The sequence below is a fragment of the Asterias rubens genome, chromosome 7 (genome assembly GCF_902459465.1).
Source record: "Asterias rubens chromosome 7, eAstRub1.3, whole genome shotgun sequence".
In the NCBI taxonomy this organism is placed as follows: domain Eukaryota; kingdom Metazoa; phylum Echinodermata; class Asteroidea; order Forcipulatida; family Asteriidae; genus Asterias; species Asterias rubens.
The window spans coordinates 9,355,994-9,379,381 of record NC_047068.1 but is presented as its reverse complement, the minus strand read 5'-3'; the positions used below and the strand labels follow the sequence as shown (position 1 = coordinate 9,379,381).

General features: G+C 38.6%; 2 protein-coding genes across 2 annotated transcripts; one reads left to right on the top strand and one right to left on the bottom strand.

The window, feature by feature from the left end:
• Positions 1–2,870: 2,870 nt before the first annotated feature.
• LOC117292972 (uncharacterized protein C7orf26-like) lies at positions 2,871–11,837 on the bottom strand. Its single transcript, XM_033775154.1, has 7 exons — positions 11,400–11,837; positions 10,554–10,783; positions 9,962–10,201; positions 8,753–8,915; positions 7,543–8,079; positions 6,851–6,890; positions 2,871–3,701 (listed from the first exon to the last, which is right to left on the bottom strand). The coding sequence occupies exons 1-7, from the start codon at positions 11,509–11,511 to the stop codon at positions 3,656–3,658; spliced, it is 1,368 nt and encodes a 455-aa protein (XP_033631045.1). The 5' UTR covers positions 11,512–11,837; the 3' UTR covers positions 2,871–3,655.
• Positions 11,838–12,565: 728 nt separating this feature from the next.
• LOC117292616 (matrix metalloproteinase-16-like) lies at positions 12,566–23,357 on the top strand. The gene is made up of 10 exons (XM_033774737.1): positions 12,566–13,099; positions 14,102–14,418; positions 14,972–15,086; positions 15,998–16,196; positions 17,035–17,193; positions 19,193–19,302; positions 20,159–20,303; positions 20,789–20,931; positions 21,137–21,257; positions 21,932–23,357. The coding sequence occupies exons 1-10, from the start codon at positions 12,965–12,967 to the stop codon at positions 22,045–22,047; spliced, it is 1,560 nt and encodes a 519-aa protein (XP_033630628.1). The 5' UTR covers positions 12,566–12,964; the 3' UTR covers positions 22,048–23,357.
• Positions 23,358–23,388: the final 31 nt, after the last annotated feature.

Genomic DNA, 23,388 nt, shown 5'->3' with positions numbered 1-23,388 from the left:
TTTGAATTTGTTTCAAATCTATTTTCTTTATTTATTATACTTGCGCTGCGCTACTGACTCGAGCTACCAACCCAGCCGGAGCTGTGTGCAAGGTGGTTGTGTTTGCAGTATCAGTGTGTACGTATTTTTAACGAATCAAAGGTTTGGCGATTCTGTGATGTAGCCAATTATTCTTATTACTATAGAGTTTTAATTACTAACCAGTAAGGAAATTGTGTACTTATGGAATTTGGTGCTTAGCATCTCTTCCCGCCTGCCGCTCTCCTGTACAAGTTCCTGAATGTGTCATGGGGGGGGGGGGGCTTCATATTGGACGACAGTGCAAAGGGCTTTCACGTCAACCCCCATTCCAAAAGCCACGGTGGCAAACAGAAGTCGGATGTGACTTTTCTCATCCCTCATTGCAGTTTGGATATAGCTCTTTATGTCTTCATCTGTCTGAGAGTGCTTGGTACCTTTAAAGGGGTGCCTGTTGGCTCTGATGTCCTTGCTGCCTATAGTGGTCAGTTAAATAACTAGTGAAAGTGGGTGAAAACATAAAGTGCCCCCACCCCTCCCCTCATATGACCTCATATGAGAGTCTTTGGAAGCAGGATTAAGAATATTATTCAGTTCAAAACGAAACTTTGGAAATACATATTTTTTATTGTAATACCGCAATCTTAAAAAATTCACAATTGTTCATACACAAACTAAACCATCTGTATTTTTCTTGGGTTGATTTTTTAAGTGAGATGTCTTAGGAATTGCAAGAACATAATTGCAAGGTATTCAGAGTATTGTTTAATGGGAATTTCAATGCAATAGAAGATGACACCCATAAAATTATACTTGAACAGTAACCAGAAACAGAAGAAAATTTAACTTTTGAAACAAAGTAATAATTTTTGCAGTATGTTATTTATTACATAGGTCATGCACTCTGTGACATCAGTGTTTACAAAAAAAGGCACGGAATCTGGGGTCGATTACACAAAGATAGTCCCAACTTAGGACAAGTTCCAGGTGTTTAATAAACATTTAGGGCTAGTCCTAATATTTGTCCTGACTCTTTCTGAAATCTACCCCTTTTTCCTGGCAGTACGAGTTACACACAGCTCAATAGAAAACTAATAGAGATTAAACTATAATCTGATTTTCAACTTTTAATATGACAAAAAGGGCGGTGTCTTTTTCAGATGTTATTTTTACACTTCTTGTTGTATTACAGTAGGTATTAATAATGATAGATAAAGGAACTTCTTTATCAGGGCCCAAAGTAGCTAAGCATAACAAAAAATGCTTACAAGTATAAGGTTACCAGCTAAACTATGTATAATGTCACATGGATGATTTTGGACTGGTATCCTGCTCATTTCGCTTAATAGCAGTGGTCACTATTGGTAATTACTAAAAAATAACTATCAGCATAAAACCTCACTTGATACTGAGCAATGGGGAGATGTTGATGGTATAAAACATTGTGAGAAATGGCTCCCTCTGAAGTGCACAGTTTTCGAGAAAGAAGTAATTTTCCAGGAATTTGATTTTGAGGTCTCAAAATCAAGCATCTGAAAGCACAAACTTTGTGTGACATGGGTGTTTTTTTCTTTCATAGTTATCTCGCAACTCCGACGACCAATGGAGCTCAAATTTTCACTGGTTTCTTATTTAATGCATATGTTGAAATACACCAAGTGAGAAGACTGGTCTTTGACAATTACCAACAGTGTCCACTGCCTTTAAGCAACTCGACCCAGACTAGTGCAGTATCCAGGAAATTCGGTGGAATATACATTAAAAGGTCATGTTTTTTTTTCATAAACAAGTTGACAACTTTGTACAAATGTACACTTTGTAAAAATTACAAAACGGAAATGATTAATGAATAGAAATACATACTATGTTATTTCATGAAAAATATTTTGTAATAAACTGATTTAAAAAAGTACAGTTTTTATTTAGTGTTTCTTTCTGAACGCAGTCTGATTTAATAGTTGTATTTAAGTAGACTTCTAAGTTAACATATTGGCTTTGTTTAGATGATGTTCCCATTAAGGGAACTCGGTAAACTCCAACAAGGGGATATAGATACCAAGCTGGCAACAGCCAATTTCTCTTAGTCATACAAAACATTGGAACCTCTATGCACAAATCAAAATACATTTCCCTTTGAAATTAAATGGTACAGTTTAGTTTTATTGTATATACATTTACATGTATAGGATTCAAACAATCAAATGGTTTATCTATCCAAAAACCAAAGGTAAACTTTCCCTTTAATTTAAAGTTGACCAATCAAGGATTAAGTCCACCTTGCTGAGTGTAGTTCAATTTACTTTATGGGAGCCCAAATGCAGTCAATAGACCTTCATCATTGCATCTTGCAATCAGGGATTTTTTTTCAAATTTGCTCATCAGTTTATTTTCAGGGCACCAGGGGCCTTTCGTGGCACTGCTTTCACATAAGCAAAGAATCCACACTTACAAAAGCAGAGAATGCCGCGATAAAATCAAGCGAATTTTACAGGTTGAGCAGGGAACTGTTTGCTTGTGCACAGGTGTATGCCATTATACATTGTACTAGGCATATACTTTGCAAAAACAGCTAGTGCAGAAATTCGGCGCTTGCACAGTAAGCGGAGAATGGTGAGCGCCGAATTTAGCAATTAGCAGAGCCACGAGACTTGGCCCTTTCCTGATGCAAAGAAATAGTAAAATATACTTCTTCATAAATCTTAAAAGAATACAAATTACTTTAAAACATGTACCAGTGCGCAAACCCGATCAGGAAAAACATACACTGACCTACAATGTACTTCATTCCAAAAACTGGTTATTATTATGTACATAAAAATAACTTGATGTATTAACAATGCCATGAGTTTCTCTTCAGATTATCATGTACACATAAGCCACACACAATGTAGAAATATTAAGTGTTCTCCACATGCTATGGTCCTTATTCATTGACTTCATAACGCCGCCATCTTAGAGGTTAAAAGGTGATGAAACATTAGCCCTGTCCGAGGCTCTTTACACAAGAACAGACCCCCTCTGAATTCACGAACTGCAGATACTATACTGCATGGAGTGTGTACATAGCAGTACTTGATACCGCTGGGTCGAAGTATGGTTTTTCAAGGTTGTTGTACCTCGTACAAACCAAGCTGCAACTGACCTGGCCTTGTTGTACGAGGTTAAAACCTTGAAAAAACATGCTTTGACCCCACGGTATCAAGTACTGTTATGTGCCGTGCGATATAGTATCTAGGCATTTCGTGAAGTCGGAGCGGGCCGGTGCTTGCATAAAGAGCCTTGGACAAAGCTAATGAAACAATGGATAACACACAAGTTGTACGCATGGCGCAGATCAGGGGCCAATGAACTAGCATCCTCCGACCTCTAGCTGAGGGCGCCCTACTCATTATGTTGTCATTGCTGTGATAAGTCTCCTGGGCCAATTCTTATGAAGCTGCTCAATCAGAAAACATTGACTTACAATTTTACAGCTCAGCAAAACTAAGCAGGATACCAGTTACAAGTACTGAACATGGAATGCTATTTTGGCTGGCAACCTTATTGTGGTAAACAGGATTGTGTTGTGCTTAAGCAGCTCTATGAAAATGGTCCCTGATTACAACAAGTCCAATTCCACAATCTGTACACTGCACTGTTAGCTTGGTATAGCGCCCTCATGGTCCAAAACCAGAGACAGTAACCTGCAGAGAAGAAAGAGAAAGATTAAGAGAGGCCTATGGAGTGTTTTAAGTTATTAAAGGCAGTGGACACTATTGGTAATTACTCAAAATAATTATTAGCATAAAACCTTACTTGGTAACGAGTAGGCCTAATGGGGAGAGGTTGATAGTATAAAACATTGTGAGAAACGGCTCCCTCTGAGGTGGAGTAGTTTTCGAGAAAGAAGTAATTTTCCACGAATTTGATTTAGAGACCTCAAGTTTAAAATTTAAAGTCTCAAAATCAAGCATCTGAAAGCACACAACTACGTGTGACAAGGGTGTTTTTTTTCTTCCAATAATATCTCGCAACTTTGACGACCAATTGAGCTCAAATTTTCAAAGGTTTGTCATTTTATGCATATGTTGAGATATACAGCAAGTGAGAAGACTGGTCGTTGACATTTATACCAATAGTGTCCACTGTCTTTAAGGAGTACATGTAAACCTTGTAATAAGTACAGCATGGTATATGAATGGGCATGACATAAGTTACTTCAGACAACAGGCCCTCTATTAAAGCCTTAGATCGGATGAGTTGGTCTACAAAAAGCATTTGAAACCGTTTGTTTTAAAAGTAGAATATAATGATCCACACAAGTATCACTCAAAATTGCACGGTTTTCTTTTTACGTCACGAACTATCACGGTCGGTCATTTATGGGAGTCAAAATTTTGACTCCCATAAATGGCCGACCGTGTTATTGGACGAGGTTAAAAGAAACCACGCAATTTCGAGGCATATTTGTGTAGATCATTGTATTCTACTTTTACAACATCTTTCTAACCATATGCATTTTATAACAAACGGTTACAAAATGCTTTTCAAAGACCAACTCGACCGATCCAAGGCAACGTGTTCCTTTAAAATCTCGCATAACCTTTGAAATGCTAGCATTTTTCCAGAGGAGCAATGCTAGCATTTCTCTAGAGGAGCTACATAACTTCCTGCCTATGCCTGCCAAACTATAAATAAGGTACAATGTATGACATTTCACTGTGAGAGCTGCACAACTTCCTTCATATGCATATAGATAAAAGCTAACTTGAGCCCTGGCTCTTTGCTAATTTCTTATTCTTGTCATTTTGCTTAATATCTACATAACTACCTTTAAAGCCAGTGGACACTATTGGTCATTGTCAAAGACTAGCCTTCTAACTTGGTGTATCTCAACATTATATGCATAAAATAGCAACAATTTGAACTAAATTGGTCGTCGAAGTTGCTAGATATGAAAAAAAAACCTAGTCACACGAAGTTGTGTGCTTTCAGATGCTTGAATTCGAGACCTCAAAATCTAATTATGAGGTCTCTTTTTCTCTCGAAAACTCTGTTACTTCAGAGGGAGCCGTTTCTCACAATGTTTTATACTATCAAGCAGGACTATTACGTTGAGTACAGGGGCTGACCTGCATGTACTCATTCATATGGTGTAGGTTTTAATAGACTTTTGTGGCTATAACTAATCACAGTTTTTCTTCAAAGAAAATCATAAATCAGACAAAAGTATAAATAATATCATGCCTGTAGACATAAGAGAAGGTGAATTCAAATCATAGGCCTAAGTGTTGGAGAATTTAATAGAATCTGAATTGTTACTAAACAGTTATGTAACAAAATCCAACCCTGCCTACAAAACGTGTGTAAGTTCAGTGATTTTCCTCAGTGGACATTTTTCACACTGCTAATCTCCTGTATGTCACCCATCACCCCCAGTGATTGCTAGATTGAATTGAGCTTGACATTTATAGATAGCATCCTCACAGGAAATCTGGTTCTTATCCAGAAATTGGAAATTGGCAACAGACTTGGCAGGAAGTACTTCCTGTCAAGTAGTTCTGGGTTCAAGGATAAAAATAAAAGGGCGAAACCTTTTTAGTCTGTCTCTGTATCACCGTGACTATCTCTACTTTTTGGTTTGCTCAGTTGCTGCTCAAGTACCATACATTTTAAGGCACTGGACACCTTTTGTAATTGTCAAAGACCAGTATTCTCACTTGGTGTATCCCAACATATGCATAACAAAATCTGGCCTCAATTGGTCATCGAAATTGCAAGAGAATAATGAAAGAAAAAACACCCTTGTTGGTTGCACAATTTGTGTGCTTTCAGTCGACAACCCCAGCAGGTCACTTATTGGGCAACATTATTACACTGTATCCCTTTGGGTGCGTTCGTTTAGCTTCCCTGGGTCGACCCCGGTGTGTGACTTTTTTTTTCCAGGATGAACGTGGGTAATTATCTGCACACGTTCGTCCTGGAAAAAGAAAACGCCACACACCGGGGTCGACCCAGGGAAGCTAAACGAACGCACCCTTTATCTGTCTAGTAAATATAGAATATTTTGAGGGCCTACATGTACAACCTATTAATGAGGCCAGTGCTCTGTTTTCTCTCATTTTATTTTGTTTAGTGGGGTGCACCCTTTTAGTTAAATCAAGTGATAGAGAAGTACAATTGTACCAGAGGGACACCGTTGCACATGTGATCAGACGTTGAACCACGTTGGATTGATTAGTTGGTTGTAAGGTCAGTAAACAAACATGATTGATCCATGACTGGGTAAGAGTTTGTAGATTCTCCTGGGGTGGATGTGGGAGGTACAGAGGAAGGACTGGGAGGGGATGATACATTAACCTGTTTCACTAACACATTTAAAGGCAGTGGACACAATTGGTAATTACTCAATATATTAATTAGCATAAAACCTTTCTTGGTAACGAGTATTATGGGGAGAGGTTGATAGTATAAAACATTGTGAGAAACGGCTCCCTCTTAAGTAATGTAGTTTTCGAGAAACAAGTAATTTTTCATGAATTTGACTTTGAAACCTCAGATTTAGAATTTGAGGTCTCGAAATCAAGCATCTGAAAGCACACAACTACATGTGACAAGGTTTTTTTTTTCTTCCATTAATATCTAACGGTGCTTGGTGCCCTTGAAATGCTACAATAAAAATTAACAATTTTCTCACATGGTGCACTTTACCAACGAACAATTTAATGCCTTGGTGCCCTTTCAAAAACGAGGCTTACAGTACATGCCTGCTAGGGCTGTTAGCAAAAACCAAAATGCGTCAAATTAATGGGTTAAAAGAGGTGTAAAGAAACAAAAGAAGAAAAAAACTTACTGATTGTTGGGAAGACCATCAAATGCTGTCTTAAGAGTACCTGAGAAAACAGAAAGAACATCCGATTACCAAAAACAATAAAGCAGACTATTAATTGTTAATGTTTTTGTTTTTATTTAATTTTAGCAGTGCCCTGTATCACAATTGTGATATGCCATGCTAAATCATCTGTTAATTACTTTTTATTTAATTCACATATTTTTTGTTTATTTCTTGTGAGGGAGGGGGGTTGGTGAACAAAGACAAAATGAGTGCGATGTGAACCTATGACTTATGAAATGACATGCTGGTGCTCTACCAACTGAGCTATCGGGCCCATATGTTGGTGGTCTCCCCCATATCTCAATAGCATTCAACCTGTAACTGCTGTGTAGCCAGGGATTACTCTCAAGTTAACAAAAACTACCTGTGAAGCGGCAGCAGAGGGACCACCTTAAAGGTAGGCGACTTTTCAATTTTAAAGTAATAAACCACTTCGCAGAAAGGCCCTTTGTAAAAATGAAAATAGTCTTGCCCTCTCAGCTCCAAGGCTTGGTGTTTTATACAAAGTCTGTTGCCAATTTAATCGGGGCGGCACACTGCTTAGGTTAATTGCAGTTAGGCAAAATACAGCATAATTGTGACAGAAAAATGTTGGGACAATTCTTATAGAAAGGTTATGAACAAATAGAAAGGTTTCGAAAGGAACTTACTTTTAGAACAGGCTAGTGCCCCTGTCGACATGGCTACCTGCACTACTTGAGCAAGTCTATCCAAGGAAATACGAATAACCTCTTCGTCAACAACATGGCCTCCATTCAGCATCTTCTGCAGGCTGTTAATAGCGCCCTCCATGTCCCTAACTGACACCAGTTCGTCAAGCTTGACTTTGGAGGGAAGTGACGACCGTTGTTTTTGTCTGTTCTGTGTTGCGAGGAGCGCCTGGAGAATGCCTAGATGGAGCTTGGAGTAGAGATGATGCTCTGTGGATTGCTCCTCTCTGTGGGTAGTGACGTCAGTCTTGGAGATTGGTCTGTTGAGGACCAGCGGAGAGGTGACGCACGCCTTGATCAATCCCGGGAAGGGTCCCTGGAGCCGTGATGACCCCTGGTCCTGACCTCCGCTGTGGAATGATGGGATACCTGGTGGTGGGTTCAGGAGATGCTCGATGAATATGAGTGGACGTTTGTTGATCCAACTGGCAATTACCTCAAGTAATGACACTGGTGGTAAATTCTTCTTCTTTGGATCTGAAATGTCAACCAAAAACAACTAAGCAACTACAAGTTTCTGTAATCATAAATTCACTAAGAAATAAGTTTTCAATAAAAAACACCCATCATAAAAATTATATATATAGTTAACAGTAATGATGACAGAATTTCGAGAAACAAAATTTAATTTGGAAAAAGTGAATTAGATTAGATTAGATTAGATTAGATTTATTTATTTGTCCACGTTAAAAACATAGAAACTTGACATCCACTGGCCAAATACAATGTAATCAAAAAGCTTATTGCACCACTTGTTTACAATCAGTTCCCTATTAAATTGTTGCTTATCAGGGAACTCTATCTGTTCTTAACTGCTCAGCAAATACCAATCATTTATTCATTGGTGGTTGATTCATTCAAAATACTCCATAGCAGCCAAAGACTGAATTATTTGATCAAGTCAAAAAGACCTGGTTGGGTAGGGATACATGAAGGGGCTCTTTGCAAACCGAGCAGCATTGGCTACAACTAAGGCCGTTGGAAGCAGCTACAGGGCAGAATAATGGTGTAATAGGCAATTGACTGTGTCCAACAGAATGAGGGGGTGTGGCCAGAAAAATAAGAGAGAGTATGAAATGGGGGGCAAAGTGCAGTCAGACAACGGGAGCAAAAGCCAATCGTTTGACCCAGTTTGCAGTCATGTACCTACCTCTATCCACATCATACAGTGCAGCCAGACATGCCATGAGCCGACTCACAAACAAGGGTGAAGAATCCACAAGGTCCTTGAGCAGTGTTTTAGCATCTGGAATCAAGATGCAAAAGTCTTGCACGATACTCTGAGTGAGTGCCAGAGTGGCCTCTGATGCTCCCTGTGGATTAACAACAGACAGGATTTATACAGTATTCAACTACTATTTTATGTTTACTATTTAAGACATTTGCACAACACTCTGATTGTGTGACAGAGTGGCCTCGACGCTCCATGTGGATTAACAACAGCCAGGATTTATACACAGTCAACTACATGTTTTCAACTACTATTTCATGTTTATACCATTTAAAGACATTTGCACAATAACCTGAGTGGGTGACAGAGTGGTCCCTGTGTATTAACAACAGCCAGTAGGTCAACTATTCCAAGCTACTTCATGTTCACCATTTAAGACATTTGCTTTGAATGTACATGGTAAAAGGGCATACACAAGGCAAACTAGCATTCCAAAGCAGGATTTAAGGGTTTGGGCACTTTTTATACAACACAAAACAAAAGTGTCCACAGATTTTAGATTAAACTTACACAGTTTAAAGATAACGATAGAAGAAAGCTTCCCTTGAAATATTATATGCTGGATACTTTTTGATAATTAATAAGTAAAATAATTTCACTGAAAAAAGTTTTTGTCTCAAGTGAGACGAAAATTATTTTAGCATGTACAACTGATTTACGCGACTTTCCTGAAAATATTGCTCTGTATATAAAAGATCTGCAAAGAGTTACTCAATAGTTACCTTTTGTTCATTTGGTGTCTTTGTAACAAAAAGTGTAATAATGATTGTAGCTATGCACATCTAGTATGAAAGTTTTGCAAAGTGCTAAAAAGGACAATAATATTAAGACTATTTGGTTTGCGGTAACACCGTATTTTTCTACTTGCCAGGTAGAGTTTGTTCTTTAGACAACTGTCTTTCTATATTCTACTACTGCGGAGTAGAATTATCAGATTGTTCGGGAGACTTCTGAAAAGAACTGTCCTGCTTTTTAACTACTACCTGGGCGGAAGGTAGATAAAAATGGCTGGGACTACTACATGTACTTTAGCTAATAGGATCGTTATGAACTGCACTACCGCGGAGTGAGTCCTTAAATTGGTCTATAAATGAACTTTGAAAACTAAACTGATAACTATTTGTGTACCTGGTTGTGGATCAACACAGCAGCACAGTCAAGAACGGGGATACAATTAACAGCAACAGCCATGGAGACTAGTTTACTCAGTGCTCCAGTCCTGTGTTCATCGCCGATCTGTACGGGTCCTGCCTTACAACCAAAGAAGGCATCAAAGACATTGTGTCTTGTGATCAGGTTCTTGCTGATCTGAAAATGGTTGCAAAGTTCTTCCAAGAGTCGCAGTTCTTGAATGGCCGACAATTTTTGCTGTGAATGGAAGAGGGGTATTAGTTTCTTGTTTAAAACAAACACATCGCTAAATCACCAAAGTAAAATACCTATTTGTATTTCTTTTTCTGACACAGGTGACTGAATGTTGGTAAACAGAATGAATGTCTCATTTGGGAAAAGGAAGACACAATTAGTTGGATATCAGGAATGAAATGTGAACCTTTGTCTTTAGTTTATTATATCGGAATCAAAATGAGTTAAACAAGTACTAAGAGATGATCTTTCTCATTTGTGTTTTTATTTATCCTCACCAAGTCGTCAGATTCATGTGTCTTTTGTGCTTCTTTTACTTAGTTTGACTGTCTAATAAACAAACAAACAAAAGTACCTGCACTCTACTTGTACCAGAATTTCTGTAGAACACAAACTCTGCGATGAGTTGACGGACGCATTCCTGATTAGGGAATTTCCCGGGAGGAAAATTCTCACATTGTACAAAGTAGCGATGAATCCACTCTAGTAATGTACGCGTTGCTCGGGGGAAATCTTGGCGCTGTAGAGTTTTACGAAGCTCTGGGAGTCTTAGGTGGGTGTCAGAGTACCACAAACAGACGTCCTCTGAAAAGATATCAAATTGGTTTAAAACTGATTAAATAGGCCTACCATCCACTGCGGTTTTATAAATACACAAGTAGATAAATCCTTCTTAAGTTCCATAGATAATCTGTGCCAGCCTGCAATGTATAAACCTACCACAGTTAATCTTCTAAAAACTAACAATATAACATTCTCATTGTCTGATCTTTAATATCATCCATTGTCATGTACGTCATGACTTTAAATGCTTAAAAAAAACATGTCCATGTTTAGAGTAGACACTTCGGGTGTGTAAAGGAAAGCGCTATATAAAAATCATTAATTATTATTATTTGGGGAAGTCAAAAACCCTTATGGAGCTACAAAGTCAGAAAAAGAAGAAAGGGTTTGGACCAATAGTCAATACTGAAATAAATAGACCATCCATTTATGAGTTTAATTAAAGTAGCAACCACTTTTTCATTCGATATGAATTAAATAGTATTTAATTTACCCGATTGATATATCCCTTTTTGTAAAAATGAGTGAAAAAGTGGTGGCGCCATACAGAAAGTTATCCAATTTATAGACTGTAAAATTCCACAATACATGTAATAAACTCATTCAAAACAAAACTAAAATGCACGTAAATACACACCTGGACCAATCGTGTAGGACGCCATTTCTTGTCTAATCGCAAGGGCGCCACCAATAGTTGAATATTCACTAGGGTCTGCGAAATAACTGCATTGATTATTATTGGTCTCCATGATTATTATTTTTTTATGAGCCTGAAATTCCCTGAAACAGTGCACAGCAGGCGCTGCAACAGCTGCACTGATGTAAGGTTATTACTTGTTTCTTCCTTGAAGATAAAATAGGGTCACAACCTATGTTAACATAATCGAAATACTGACAAATCTCGCTGGAAAATGAGTTTCAGCTGCCAGAACTATATGGTAAGCCTACACAGTGTATTACATGCCTAGGCCTACTGCACGCAGCAATCAAAGCACTCGAGTGTGGAGTGTGCATGCCTGAGACCCTGAGTGTGCATCTGTGAACAAAAGAGGTCCAACAATGGACCTAGAGACATTCCGTTGACTTACCAGCACCAAGGTGCTGTTAGTTCTGTCTTTTGAAGAAGAAAAAACAGGAGCACCACCAATGCTCCTGCCGCCGAACAATAATATTTGCTTCAATCCCCCGAAAACTCCGAAACCCTGCTCATGATTTCCCGTGACCCGCACAACCGAAATTAAATAATGGATCAGATGCATTGTCCCCGCTCAACCACCCCTCCCCACCGGCCAGATAATATTATTTAGTTTTCCCACCACAACATTACTGCAGCCTGCATGATCAAGGTTCTCACTCCCTTATTGCAACGGCAAATCTGATGCGAGGACCATTTTTTGGACGATTCAACCCAAAATAATGTAGATTTAAATATTTGTTGGCTATTGTTTTTGTGTATCCACTGATGATGGTATAGTTAGTTAAAAACTAAAAAGTGCTTGGGATTCTATCATTATCTCACACCACATCAGCCATTTTTGTCCGTTCTCATGTGAAAGTATGGTTTTTGTTTTGAAGACGGCATCATCAGCTGTTAACTTTTGAGCAATGCAACTCATTGAATTATAAACAACTATGGAAGGATGCCCCCGATTTACTGCCAACAATTAAAGTGGCAGTTAATCGGTAGCCGGCATCTTTTCAATGACATGTTTTAGGCCGATACGCCTCTGACCATGTCTGACCTGACCCAGCTTGACCTGACCCGACCCGATCCGACCTGACCCGGTTTACCTCATACTATGGCAACATGATCATGTCATGCAACATGATCCAAAATATTGATATCAGAGCAAATAATTCAATATTCTTCCAATCTTCGGTTTGATTTCCCTTAAATCCAAGTTCAACTGCTAAACGTATGTTTGACCCTGGCCCCATTTAAACCGATCAAGCATCATTGAGAAACACGTGTTATTGTGATCAACACTGGTTTATACGGAAAACGACACTGCACTCTTGTGGGGCCTCGTACCGAACAATCACGGACTCTCGAGCCTGGTCCTATAAAACACACATTCTCACTTTCGGTATTAATATTACTCGGTTTGAGAAGTGGAACTTCACATAATTACAGAAAAACTACTTTTTGTAGTGGTGTCGGTCTTGTTTATTCGCAAACTGGGATCTACAATTTTGAACGAAATGTCATGCAGGGAAAGGAAGTTCGTCTCCATGTTAGTTTGTCTTGTAATGACTTTTATAGTCTGTGATTCTGTACCTGTATACACGGATCTTTTGATGAACCCGGATGATATTTCTACACTCGTCAAAGCTGCGGTATGTATTACCATATTTTAGGCCAGTACTCTGCATACTTAAAGGCACTAGCTGGACACGTTTTACTCAACATAATTGTTGGTAGTAAAACTTTGTGGTGAGGAGCAATGTAGAGCTGTTGATAATTGTGAGAAACTGCTCCCTTTGAAGTAACGTAGTTTATGAGAAAGGGGTAATTTCTCACTAAAATAAAATAAAATAAAATACTTCAGGCCCGAAGCCTTCTATAATTAAATGCATCTGAAGGCACACAAAGTTTTGCGACATGGTGTTTTTTCTTCTTTCTTATTATTCTCTTGCAATTTTGATGTGACCAATAATTGAGTCCACAATTTTCACCGATTTCTTGTATGCATGCTGTGAAACACTTTTTAAATATTGAGAACACTGGCCTTTGACATAAGTTTTACCAAAAGGTGTCCAACAGTGCCTTTAAGCATTGTCGATACGTTCTTGTGTGATTATCTAACTTGTACGATGTATAATCTTTGGCAAGGTTGAAGGTTTTGGTACAGTTGCTAAAATAAACGATTAACAATAATTATTGAAGGAAAATTGGTGGAAGACAAAAGCTCTTCATAGTTGACAGGGACGTGTTTCCTCCAACAGTGTTCAGGCAGTGTTCAGAAAATAATTGTGAGCATTTGGTGAGAGTAGAAACGGCCCCCACTGAAGTATTAACGTAGTTTTTGAGAATGAAGCAATGTCTCACAAATTAATTGTCTTAGAGGAGGAGGTCTTGAATTAAAGGCATCTGAAAGCACAACACTTGTGCGACGAGGGTGTTTGTTTTCTACCAATGCTCTCTCGCAACTACGACGACCAATTGTTATTTTGTGCATAATGTTGAGATACACAAGTGAGAAGACTGGTCTTTGACAATTGCCAAAAGTGTCCAGTGTCTTAAAAGGTGTCGAGGGACGAGTACATAGCTGATTTCGACTCTGTCGACCAGGGAAAGAGATTTTTTTATGTTCTTTCTATTTCAATTTCACCCTTCAGAGCTTTCTGGCTGATTACGGCTTTATTTCACCGGATAAGGGAAACGCCCCTCCAGACCGAATGGACGTAGCGGAAATGACCATAGCTGTAAAGAAGATGCAGAAATACGCAGCGGTCAACCAGACGGGTCGACTTGACCAGGCTACCGTGAAGATGATGAAGACGGCCCGATGTGGTGTGCACGATGAACCTGATGAATTAATGGATACGAGGATAGAGAGTACAGACGCACCCGGAGAAGAAGGAAACCAACGGCACAAGAGATACGCCGTGGCTGGTTTGAAATATAAATGGGACAAAACGAATCTTAAATACAAGTAAATAATAAATAATTTTTTTTTTGCATTCTTAGGGAGGACATATCATTGGTAAATATTGGAGAACTGTTGATAAAACACCGTTGGAAACGGCACTTTGAAGTCATGTTTAGAGAAAGATGTTCTCTCACCCATAATGTTTGATCTTGAGACAGGCTTAAGGCACAAAGCCTTTCTCAAAAATCTGAAAACACACAATTCTAAGCAACAATGGTTCTTTATTTTCCCTTGCAGCTTCGATAACCAGTGAGCCCAAATTTCCAAATGTTTATTCACCACGTGAGGAAACTGGTCTTGGACAAAGTACCAAAAGTATACACTGCCAATATTTATAAAAAATGCCACTTTTATTTCATTATTTAAAGTTCATGTTTTCTTACTACGGGGACACTAGTAAATATATTTTAAGCTTCATGTTTAAAAACATACTTGATTTGAAGAATTAGATGTGTTTTAAACTATTCCTACGAAGAATCGGTGTAATATTTTGAATGATAAATCTATGCTTCGAAACCCCTTTTAAAAAGTTTAATATTACTTGACTTCATTTAAGGATAACTAATTACCCAGACAGCTCAAAGTCCCGAATCACCCCAGCTCAGGTAGAGCAAGATACAGAAAGGGCATTTCAACTGTGGAGTGACGTCACACCTCTGTCCTTCGCTAAGGTAAAACGCATTACGTCATCTTTTCGGGAAGCCTGTTATCTTAAACACTCATTCAGTGGTTTACATTTTCAAACCATTTCATAATATAGCCTAACCCACAATTACTGGTAATAAACCATGCTTGGGTTACATGGACAGTCGAATGTTAGCAGAGCATTCAATCATTTTAACATACGAAGTGACCAAACTAAACATTATCTGCAAACTTTCAATCAATAAAATAGTTCATTACATGATTTGTTGCTTTGTTCCCCCAACAACACTATTTCTAAATCTAGAATTGATAGAAACTATTGCTACATAGCAATAGTTTGCTATTGCTATTGCTGTTTGCTATTGCTATAAACTATTGCTATTGCTATTGCTATAGCAATAGTTTGCTTTGCCAGTGCAAAGCAAAAGCAGTATCTGCTTTGCTTTGCATCTATGGCTTCACATAGTTTCCCAACCATGGTTGGCAAAAACTCGGGCTGTGACGTTGCAATAGAAAGGTATATTAAGAGGTCAACCAGTGCAGTGGCCCTCAAATTTTCCCATCGCTACTACAAACTGTAAGGGACTACAAAAGGAGCAAGACTCATACTGTGGCTGCATTGGTTCGATTTGAGAAGTCTCGCGCGTATTTGAACACTGAGACCGCTAAAGTGAGCAAGTTTGAGAAACATGTAGAAATAGGTGTCCCAAAAAATGTCCGAATGATATGCGCACGACTTGCCCAGTCTGTTTACAATGTTTTATACAAGACAATGGCACATCTGTTTTGTAACACGTATCACTATGCATTGGCCGCCATCTTTGATGAAACGTGCACGCCTGAAAGGCTATCATTGAACTTTCCCCATTGCTTTACATCAAAGATGGGGGCCAATGACGTCATGCGTAATCCATCTATTGTGTATGTTCCACCATAGGTAGAGGGGGACGAACAAGCCGATTTGAATATTTTATTTGGCGCCTTTTACCACACCGAAATAGTACGAGACCCGTTGTTTGACGGTCTGAAAGGGACACTGGGCCATGCTTTCTACCCCAATAGTGGTTGGGGAGACGCGGACGGTGATGTGCATCTGGATGACTCTGAGGTATTCACCCATCAAGAACATGCAGAAGGTAGACACATTCCCCCAGTCCTCCCTCCAAACGTACCTTTTATTTGGGTTTGCTATTAATTTTTCTTCTGAAAACCGTTCCGCAAAACTTTAGTATAACACCACGGGGTAACATATCTGCGATTTTGTTATGGTCGAGAACCAATCACGTGATGTGATCCTTAGCCATTGTACCAGCCTCGCTACCATGGGCAGCGCGCTTTATCGAGTACCTCTCGTCACTAACAATGCCATGGGTTTTGTACACCCTCGGGGCAAAATGACACACATGCGCTAGCGACCTAACCGATGTTGGCCCCGTGGTGGCCAAATGTTGGCCTTATGTTTGTTCAGAGGTTTGAGTCAAGGTCCAATTTCATAGCACTGCTTAGCGGCCTATTTTGTGCTTACTGTGCGATTTCTATTTTATAGCGCTGCTAACCGTTAGCACACGAAAATGCATGCTAACCTTCCGGGGCTTACCGCACAAAAATGACGTCACAATGTTGGCCCCATGGTGGCATAAAGTTGGCCTAATGTTTGTTTAGGGGTAGGAGTCGGGGCCCAATTTCATAGCACTGCTTAGCGGCCTACGTTGTGCTTACTGTGCGATTTCCATTTCATAGCGCTGCTACAGTAAGCGATCGAAAAGGCATGCTAACCTTTCGGTGCTTACCGAACGAAAATGACGTTACAATGCAAGTCCATAGTAAACGCGCAATAAATGTTCGCCCAATTATTCTACTAAGCACGAAAATTTGCTTTCCGTTAAGCATGGCTATGAAGTTGGGCCCAGATGCCAAACACCATTCAAATGCCCTTTATATAGTTTAATCCAATTCTTTATCTTGAATTACTAGGAACTGATTACCTGTATACGGTAACTCATGAGATAGGTCACGCTCTTGGGTTGGCTCATGCTTCAGAAAAGAGCTCACTGATGTTCCCCTACGACAAGGGTTATATCCCTGACCTCAGACTACCCAAAGATGATGTCCAAGGGATTCAGCTTTTATACGGTAATTTAATCTCTTGAACACTTATTGCGGATCAACTTAAAGATTAATCTCTGCCAATAACTGACATGATTGCATAATTATTTTACCCCATACGAAAATTATAGCGATTCCATACGTTTGGAATCCAATATGTGTTTCAATCTTTAAAGATACAAACTAACCTATAATAAACCAATGATAATCTGTTGCCGAAAATTTAGTGAGAAATTATCTCTTTCTCAAAAACTACATTACTTCAGAGGGAGCCGTTTCTCACAATGTTTTATACTTTCAATTAGCTCTCCATTGCTTGTTAAGAAGTAGGTTTTTATGCTAACAATTATTTTGCGAACCAAAAAGTGTTCAGTGCCTTTAAAGACAGTGGACACTATTGGTAATAATTGTGAAAGACCAGTCTTCTGTGTATATCAACATATGCATAACATAACAAACCTGTTAAAATTTGCGCTCGATTGGTCGTCTATGGTAAAAAAAAAAACATTGTCACACGAAGTTGTGTGCTTTTAGATGCTTGATTTCGAGACCTCAAATTCTTAACTTGAGGTCTCGAAATCAAATTCGTGGAAAATTACTTCTTTCTCGAAAACTATGTCACTTCAGAGGGAGCCGTTTCTCACAATGTTTTATAATATCAACCTCTCCCCATTACTCGTTACCAGCGCTTTGATCTTGATGTAAAGGCGCTTTATAAATATTTAGTTGTATGTATGTATGTATGTACCAAGTGAGGTTTTATGCTGATACCTTTACCAATAGTGTCCAGTGCCTTTAATGATGCGGTAGTCAGTGTTTTTCCACTCCAAGCACCCTCCCACCCTTTCGTCGAATAAACCTAGCCAAACCGTCTACGGTGTTTCCTGTAATTTGACGAAGCCATTCCTCGGAAAAAAACACCACAATGACACGGTGTGACGTAAAGAACCGTGACCCTTTGTAAATGTCTCGATAGGATTTTAATGTCTCTAAAGTGGAATTCGGAGAATTAGTATTTGTGTTAAAAAACAATTCAAGTTTGGAGTTCACCTAACATATGGATCATTTATAGTTTTCCCATTTATTAAGCCCATTTGTTGGTATAGGGCCTACTGTATAATTCAACAGTCACGTTTAAAGCCATTGGACCTTTTCGGTAAACAGTGTTGTCCACGGCCCACACTTTGTGTACCACAACTTCTATATCAAATAACAAACCTGTGAAAATTTAGGCTCAATCGGTCATCGGAGTCGGGAGAAAACAACGGAAAAACCCACCCTTGTTTCCGCGCGTTTCGCCGTGTCATGACATGTGTTTAAAATAAATCCGTAACTTTTAGTTGTTTTTTTCTGAACCGAAAGGGTCCAATGGCTTTAAACTATTTCTGTGATGTCACTCTATTGATGAAAGTGTATTGTTATTTTTTTACGAATCTACACTCAACTCAGGACTTTTCGTTGTTTTTTTCAAAAGTGAACGATAACATGATGTGCATACTCAGTTGGAAACGTGTTATATTTCAATTTCCAAAAACATGTCCAAGGCAAGCAATTTACTTTTATATTACAAATATAATGGTACAATCATCAAACAAATTGTACTCGAGAAATGTCTGTAAAATAGTATGCTTGTAATTTTTGCAATAAAGCTTTGACTGTTACCAAACGTCTCCCCATTACTAGTCACCAAGAAAGGTTTTATGCTAATTTTTGAGTAATTACCAATAGTGTCCACTGCCTTTAAAAGTAATAGAATGATCCACACAAGTATCACTTCAAATTGCGTGGTTTTCTTTTTACCTCGTCGACAACGTAACCATAATGGCCGACCGTGTTAGTTCCCACAGTAAAAGGAAAACCACCCAATTTCGAGGCAAATGTGTGAGGGTCATTGTATTATACGTTTTAAACATCTTTCAAACCATATGCATTTTATAGCAAACGGTTACAAACGCTTTTCAAAGACCAACTCGACCGATCCAAGGCAACGTGTTCATTTAACGTTTATGTATTCTGTGCATTATAGGACGGAATCCAAGGGTTCTAGATGTACCTGACGTGGTTCCAGAGCATCCAATATGCATCATTGGTATCCACAGCCTGACAATGGTCAAGAAAATACTCTACGTATTCACAGTAAGTAAAACGACCGAATGTTTTGTATGTCACGTCACTGAAACTATACTCTTATTCTCGACTTAATGCCTTGCATTGTATCTTAGGCATGAAGGCGCAGGATTGATGAGATGCAATCCAAGTGGAAATTAAAGGGTCTATGTACTTTTTTTGTAGGACTAAAACACAATGTCCACAGATTTACACTAAACTTACAAAGTTTGAAGGTAATGATAGTAGAAAGCTTCCCTGAAAATATTACGTGCTGAGGTGCTGCAGTTTTGGGGAAATGGGTAAAACAATGTCATGGAAATAATTTTCGTCTCATGAGACGAAAATTATTTTAAGCATTTACAAACGTATTTTCATGACATTGTTTTACTCATTTCTCCAAAACTACATCACCTCAGTACGTAATATTTGAAGGAAAGCTTTCCACTATCATTATCTTCAAACCCTGTACATTTTGAAAAAGTACCCAAATCCTTTACGGGCCAGAATATGAATGGGAAAGCCCCTCATCAATCAGGGCCCAGTTTCATATAGAGCTGCTGAAGCAGAAAATATTGCTTAACAATAATTGTTTGCTAAGCAGAAATGATAAGGATACCAGTCAAGTTGTACAATGGAGCATGTTATTTTGACTGGTAACCTAATTCTGGTAAGCATGTGCTTAGCTACTTTGAGAAATTGGGCACATGGTGGTACTATAGGGACTGAAAATCCTATCCACATGCAAGGCCCTGGTCCGAAGCAGGATGTGAACGGGGTCCAGGGCGAAAGAAAGGCAGTAAAAGCCAACCTGAATTCAAATTGTCAGACCACAAACACACCTGTCCATAAAAATTACACCAATTACTGTGTTTTAAACTTGAAGGGAAACAAGTTCTGGAAACTCTCGATGTCTAAAAATGTAATCGGTCCGGAGGAAGGCACTTTAGCTAAGGACTACTTCCATAATGTTAAGGATGGCTCGTCGGCTGTGTATACACGATGGGACGGTAAAACTGTCTTCTTTCGAGGTAGGTCATGAGTTCTTCATAAACATGCACACAACACTGATAACGGGAGTTTTCATTTGATATTGGAAAGGTTATACCCCTATGTTCTGACACACATAGGGTTTTTCCAATAATATTCCAATAACCCGGACCCCAACCCTAACCCTAACGTTAACCCTATAGACAATATAGTATGTATGAGAGGGGTTTGAAATAATGTCAGAACGTGGTTGTCTGAATATAGAGCAGTCACATGTGGAAAACCGTGTTAAATTATATCTATTTAGATTTGAGAAATTATGACAAAAACTCTGCTTGAAATAGTGGTGGTGGCTGCTTTGAAAATGATAGAAACTACTCGACGTTTCGATCAGTATGATGCTTTGACCGTCAGGAAAAAGCTCGAACCTGCTGTTATAGTATTCCATCATGGCTAAACAAAAACAGAATGGACATTTTGTAAAGCCTGAATGAACAAATAATCATACTTTCTTTTGTGCATAAAGGTAGAAATTACTGGATCTACGATGGCACGACAAAGGAGCAGAGAACACCTCTTAAAATAGCTGAACTTGGAGTACCTAAGGGGCCTTCTGCAGTCATGCATGACAGCAATGAACGACATACATACTTCTTCAAGTGGGCTAAGGTAGCTTCAACGAATGATACGATTTAACTTATCACCTTACAATGATGTAAATGTGGCACGGACATCTCTTAAACAAATTACCACATACCATAAGATCATCTTCAACAGTTTTTTTTAAATTTTATTTCAAACGCAACCTCAAAGCATATTTATTCCAGTGTATTATAATTGCTAATGTTTTTCTATGATTTGTTTTTTTTTGAAGGTTTGGAAGTACGACGAGACAACCCTGAGCATTGTAGATGGTTTCCCCACGGCAGCTCACAAAGTATTCCAAGGGTTGCCAGCAAAGAGCAGAGTACAAGCAGCATTCGTTGATAAATCAGGTATATCATGATTTCAAAGTAAATTAAAATTGAGCGTAATTTGTTTTTCATAAAACTCGGGAAAGACATGAGTATACAGTGCTAACACACGTCGGCGTATAGGGGCCGGTGAAATCAAACAAATATTTGTATTTATCCCCGGTGATGCAAAGTTTTTTTGTGATCTTTAATTTGATGGAGCCTTCTTTTGTCGAACAATAAACTCTTTTAAAGACAGTGGACACTATTGGTAGTGCCAGAGACCAGTCTTCTCACTTGGTGTATTAAAAAACATTGAGATAACTGCTGCACCATTGGTTTTCAAACTGTTGTTCGTAAACACGGACGCGTACAAATTGTGTTCCCTTGATTAGTTGTGGCTCTGGACCAAGGCAGATATCTTTAGTTCATTAAAGGGACACGCTAATTTATGGAGTCAAGAATTGACTCCATAAAATTGCCGATGTGTTAGTTCGCAAAGTTAAAGAAAAACCGTGCAATTTTGACGCATGTTTGTGTTGATCATTGTATTATACTTTTAAAACATCAATCTAACCATTGCATTTTAATAACAAACGGTTTCAAACGCTTTTCACACACCAACTTGCCCGATCCAAGGCTTCGTGTCCCTTTCAGTTTTTTTGAAATACATAATTTGTTAATCGCTGGACATTTTTGGTTTGATGATTCTACAGGTGCCATATATCTTCTTGTTGGGCGTGAGTACTACCGGTTCGCGAATGGGCAGGAGTTAGACCCCGGCTATCCCAAAGATTTCCTCGTTGATTATTTTGGCTGTCAGCCACATTAGTCTACATAACAAAGGTCCCATTTGGAGACAACAGTTTTATGTAAACTTTTTTTTTATTATAAACTTATTATAAAATTATATTTGTTTAAAACAAGAAAACAGTTTTATTGTGAAGTTATTTCAGTATTTAGACTTCGATGAATATTAATTTGCATGATTAAAAGTAAATGATACCAACGTCAATTTAAGTAAAAATCGGTCAATTTGATAAACACACTCACGCACTTTCCCCAAATGTATCAAATTATGGTTTCTTTTAATAAGCAGGACATAATAACGCATCAGATTTCCTTTTCGTGAACACATAATTTTGTTTTTCTCATCAGATTCTTTTCAGTCATTCCATTTCGTTTTAGGCATTCACAACTGCGTAACGCTGTGATCGTTCTTGGGTGGAGTTTATACTATCTTTTTACACACTTGTGGCTGGCTTTTACGAAACTGAACGAATCTTGCGGGCCTAGTTGACTATTGAGTGATCGTTCCGGCCAGTGACGGTTGAATGTTGATTTAAAGGAGCATTAATTTTGAAACGAAATTGAATGAGCTGCAAGAAAATTATTCCTAAATAATTTGAATATACTTTTTTTTATAGAAATCAAGAAATGTGACCCAATTAATTACTTTGTACATGAATCGACATGAACAATTGGTTAATTTATACTAAACGTAAGTGTGTTGCAATGCTGATTTACAAAGCTTGTTATTTCCAGAAATTCCAGAAAGACAATGCTGATATCGTGCTGTAGACAAAAGTGGGGTCAAGTTCACCACCTGTTTGTACCGGTCGAACGTACCTGCACTTGAACTTCCTAATACAGCACGCTATGATACTAAAGTACATGCACCCCCATTATCCGAATCAAACACCCCTTAGCATGACTCAAGGTAACCAGACACTTCAAATTGTTCATTATTAATAAACGATTGCCATGGCGACCCTTACATCCGAGTAGGACCAGCTCGCTGTGACCGTCTCTTTAAGCTGAAGTCGCAGCAGTGGGTCTTGATTCATATAGGATTCAAGCAGTGGCGAAGATCGAAAGAAAGGGCTTCGCCAAGTTCACGGAATGAGAAACTGTTTTTCCAAGCCTGTCAGCTGGCCACATTGACCTCAATTCATATGACTTTATATGACAACTCATCACTGTGTACTTTAACAAGTGTATTCTGATTCAAACGGTGAAAACAATCAATTATGATATCCTATTCCAGGAAAACTTCGTCCCTTCAAACACTTTCATTAGTTTTTCTGGTTTAAGTTCATGTGCGGACATATGGACCCAGTTTCATAGAAAGTAGCTCGGCACCTTAAAATGGAGCCTCTGAGAGGCAGGAAAT